The sequence below is a fragment of the Mesitornis unicolor genome, unplaced genomic scaffold, assembly GCF_000695765.1.
Source record: "Mesitornis unicolor isolate BGI_N332 unplaced genomic scaffold, ASM69576v1 scaffold21891, whole genome shotgun sequence".
Classification (NCBI taxonomy): Eukaryota; Metazoa; Chordata; class Aves; order Mesitornithiformes; family Mesitornithidae; genus Mesitornis; species Mesitornis unicolor.
This window is the reverse complement of record NW_010162001.1, coordinates 1-4,542: the sequence shown is the minus strand read 5'-3', so window position 1 is coordinate 4,542 and position 4,542 is coordinate 1. Positions and strand designations below refer to the sequence as shown.

The 4,542-nt window shown below is 54.7% G+C and overlaps 1 protein-coding gene across 1 annotated transcript; it reads left to right on the top strand.

Moving 5' to 3' along the window:
• Nucleotides 1–1,734: 1,734 nt before the first annotated feature.
• On the top strand, nt 1,735–4,382 carry LOC104547697 (wiskott-Aldrich syndrome protein family member 3-like; the record flags this gene model as incomplete). Its single annotated transcript, XM_010193504.1, has 5 exons — nt 1,735–1,867; nt 3,180–3,314; nt 3,417–3,570; nt 3,858–3,975; nt 4,186–4,382. Coding segments are annotated over exons 1-5 (737 nt in total), but the record flags the coding sequence as incomplete, so codon positions are not given.
• Between the last annotated feature and the right edge of the window lie 160 nt (nt 4,383–4,542).

The following is a 4,542-nucleotide window of genomic DNA, read 5'->3' as shown; positions in this document are numbered from 1 at the left end:
TGCAGCCACCACGCAGGGTGAGGGGGGGTAAACCCCCTGCTGGGACATGCCAAAGCTCAGCCTCTGGGGGCAGATTTTGGGGGTGATGCCTAAAACCAGCTCAAAGTAAGCTTGGTGTGAAGCTGCTGGCATTGCTCATCCCTATACATAGCCTGGGGGGTTCAAGGGGTGGCCAGAAAGAGGAGTGGCTGGAGCAGATGCCCATCTAGAGCCTCCACTGCAAACTCCCATCACAGTTTTCTCAGCCAAAAAGTAATGAGCTGGCAGAAGCCTTTCGGTTGTTTTGGGAGCCGGGGATGGTCCCAGGCCCACCATCCATTTGCAGTGGCTTTGAGAAGTGCCGAAGGACGCGTGGTTTGCTCTGAGCCCAAAGCATCCCACGACCCTAAGGGAGGTTCAGGGCTGGTGTCCTTCCCCTGGTGCCCCAATTGCTCTGGGGCAAAGCAGAGCCCCATCATTCACCCTCTCTCTCCAGAGACCTGGGAGCACAATCAGCCTTTTGGGAAGCTCGATATGAATGATTTCTACACAATTTTTCGGCTCTTTCATGGAGGGAGCTCGCATTTGCATTTGAAAACTCCGGAGGAGCTGGAGGGGGGGACGGGAACGCTGGCCGGGTGCTATCAATGGGAAAACTGTTCTGTCTGATGCTGCCAGGGCCAAAAAATGTGAACGCTGCAGATTTCTGGCTCCGTTCATGGTCGGAATCGCGAGCTCTGCTGTCGGTGGCTGGCTGCTCCCCTCCCAGCTATGCTTTGCCTCTGCTGCCAAAGCAGAGCAGGGTTTTGTGAAGGATGTGGGGTGCCTGAGATGTGAAATGAGGGGGATTCAGCTTCCTGCATTTGGGAGCAGGGGAGGCTGTTTGTGCTCTCCAGTCCTTATCAGCCCGGGATCTGATCTGTGGTGATTTCAGTGCTAAAGCCATCAGTCTGTGGTGGAAGCTGAGGTCTGATGCACTTGTGTCACCTAAGACCCCTATGTGCAAACCCGTGGGGTCACCACCTGCTTTGTGCCCATTCATGGCTGCAGCACCCCAGGAGACACCACCATGGTTAATAAATTTCCTTTTTTTCTCCTTCTTTATACCCTTTACGCCCACAGGGTAACCTGCCCCAAGCACCCCCACCATACCCAAACTTCATCCTTCCCTGCCAGTGCCCATGGGTGCTCTCACTGGAGGTGGGTCTGTTGGGTGCAGGCATCTCCCTACAGCTCCTTGAACGCCATAGAAAATGAACCATCCCTGGCTGGGGGCGAGGGGGAACACAGGGATGCTGGGGGGGCCATGGTGAGCCGGCCATGGCAGCTTGCCTCACTGGAGTGCGTGCACAAACAAAACCCCGGAGAGCTTTGCACTGAGCTGGAAGTAATGGCATTACAAGCGCTTGCTCGCTTCTGGCTGCTCTTTGGGTCGGGTGAGGCATTTCGGGGCCAGCTGAAGGGCTGCAACACAGAGGGGTTTACTCCTGGTTGGAGCACGGCTCTGGGAAGGGTGGCACAAGGGTGGATGCAGCGTGGTCCTCACCTCCATCCTGGCATCCAGAAGTTTGCACCCACAGAGCATCCCCTGCGTGGAAAAGCCCTGCTGCCTGTCCTCCATATCCCGGTGTGGGCAGGGTGAGTGCCCCAAGCAGAGGGAATGGGGAGAAAAAATAGGGAAATGGCAAAAGCTGTTTACTTTCTTCTTTTTTCTTTCTCCTTTGCCTAGGAGAGGCGTGAAGGCTCACTGGCAGGATGCCGCTGGTGAAGAGGAATATTGAGCCCCGGCACCTATGCCGGGGGGCTCTTCCTGAGGGGGTGACGAGTGAGCTGGAGTGTGTCACCAACAGCACGCTGGCTGCCATCATCAAGCAGCTGGGCAGCCTCAGTAAGTCACGGTGCAGAGACCCCAGTGTGGGATGGGGATGGGGCAGTGGGTCGATGGTGGGATGCTGTGGTCACTTGCTCCAGTTCCAGTCACAGAGAAACAGGGCTGCAGCCACCCCTAATTCAGTTGGAATTATCCAGCTAATAAAAAAAGGAGGATGCTCAGGGCCAAGCCCAAATTTGGGGCTTGGTGACGTTTTTAAGACCTGTTTCTCCTCTGTAATCAGTCTGTGCAGTGGGGGACAGAAAGCCTCTCTCAGCCCCTTTTCTGCTTGGCCACTAATAGGAAGGTCAGGCGAAGATTAAAAAACCCCAACCTATTCTTTTCAATCTTCGAGCTTTATGAGAGAGAGGGCTATACAAAAGGTCTAAATCCTCAGCTCTCGTCCTGCCCTGAGACTGATTTCAGCAGCGAAGGGAAGGACGAGAGCATTGCACATGCCGGTGTGAAGATTTAATAGGGGCAAACTATTTCACTGCTGAATATCAACTTAAAATAGAGAGAGAAACAGGTTCTGCAGGGCTCCCCTTCTTTTTCCCCTCTCAAGAACTGGATTCTTCTCGAAAATACTCCCAGAAAATTAAACTCTGTATTTAGGGAGCTACTGGAAGTGCAGTGGCTAGCATGAGTAGCACCCATGGGGAAAAGGGAAAGGGGAGGTCAAATACAAACGACTGAGTTGAGTGACGGGCTGAGCGGACACTAAAAATGCCTTGCTGTGGGGAGCGGTTTGATATGTGGTTTTGGAGGAAACCTGAGGTGCTGGGCTGGGCTGGGTGCTGGGATGAGATGGGTGCTGTAGCCTGCAGGTGTCAGCAATGCTCTGCCAGGTACCAGCTCAGACTTATGATGATAACCCAGATAAAAAGCTACCGTAGCGATGCACTGAGTCCTGCAAGAAAATAACTGCTGAAGTGAAACAAATCCTGGCTTCTTCTGGCTGCAGCACTCTCCCTGCTGCCCTGCTCTTGATTTTCCACCTTCAGAGCTGGGTTCCCACAGGTCTTGTTGTATGATGGCTGTTTTTTGGTTGCATCCATCCTGGTATATCAAAAGGCTTTTTAGGATGAGCACCGCCATGGCTTGGTGCCTCCCACTCTTGCCAAAAAGGATGTTTGTATGCGGAGAAAGGCAGGCGGTTTGCGCTTCTCTCCCTCTGTGTGGCGCTTTGCCAAGTCTGGGACTGGATGAGGCTCAGCTCCCAAAAAGACCAAGGCTGAGGAGCCCCGTGGAGCTGGTGGGGAGGTGCACGGGCCAGGGGACAGGCTGGGAGAGGCGATGGCCGTGACAGGCACCTGTTGCCCTCTGCCAGGCAGGCACGCGGAGGACATCTTCGGTGAGTTGTTCAACGAAGCCAACAGTTTCTACATGCGGATGAACTCGCTGCAGGAGAGGGTGGACCTGCTGGTCATCAAGGTGACGCAGCTGGACTCCACCGTGGAGGAAGGTGAGGGGCTGGGGCGATTTTGGGGTGGGAGATGCATACTCGGGGCCAGTTTTGGGGGGGCTGAGACCACCCCTACATCTCTTCTCCTTCCTGCGCTCCCAGTTTCGCTGCAGGACATCAACATGCGGAAAGCCTTCAAGAGCTCCACGGTGCAGAACCAGCAGGTCGTGTCTCGCAACTCCATCCCCAACCCGGTGATGGAGATGTACCAGCGCTGCGACAAGCCTCCGCCACTCAACATCCTCACGCCCTACAGGTAGAGTGGCCTACGCATTGCTCCACAGGGGGACTGAGTGGGTCTTGGGAGGCCTTTTTCCAGGAGACGCATCAGTGGGTTGTGGTACCACCATCCCCATTGCATAGAGCACCTGGAATGAGTGACCCCACGCAGTGGTACTGCAGGTAGTGACCGCCGTGTTGGACTCGTTCATGGTGGGGCAACAGCTTATGGCCTTGATCGTACCAAAACCCTCTGTGCAGGGGAAGGAGGGATAATGGTTCCTGTGGCTGATAATCCCCTGTCCTCCCTTCCTAACCCCACAGGGATGACAAAAAGGACGGCCTCAAATTCTACACTGACCCCTCCTACTTCTTCAACTTATGGAAGGAGAAAATGTTGCAGGCGACAGAAGATAAGAGAAAGGAGAAGCGCAGACAGAAGGTAACGGGCGGGCAGGGGACACTGAAGGGGGCTGGATTGGGGTTGTCCAGGACCTGAGGGGTGCTCACCTTCTTCGTGCATCCCATTCGTGCATTCCTTACCCCAGGTTCCAGTATAAATTGGGGAACGACCTATTAGAGAGCAGTGTAGGGGAAAGGGACCTGGGGGTCCTAGGTTGGAGATGGAGCCATGGCTTGTGTGTGTCCCCAGGAGCAGCGGCTGGTGGAGGACTCCACCCGGGAGGTGAAGAAAGTGAGGAAAGCCCGCAACCGGCGTCTGGAGTGGAACATGATGGCGTATGATAAAGAATTTCGACCCGATAACAGGTTCTCACCATCCCCCTATCACATGGCGTCATCGGAAGGATCACTGTCCCCAGATAATAGGCAGGTTTTACCTACTACACGGTAGCTCACTGGCTCTCCTTTGCTTTTCTCTTCTTCTTCGTCATTGGGGGTTCCCACAGCGGGATCAGGGTGATAGGCCATAAATCCATGGTAGCCTCAGTTGGTGCCCCTGGGGCCGCATCATGGCCCTCAGGAGCAGACTTGGTGCTAGGATAAAGTT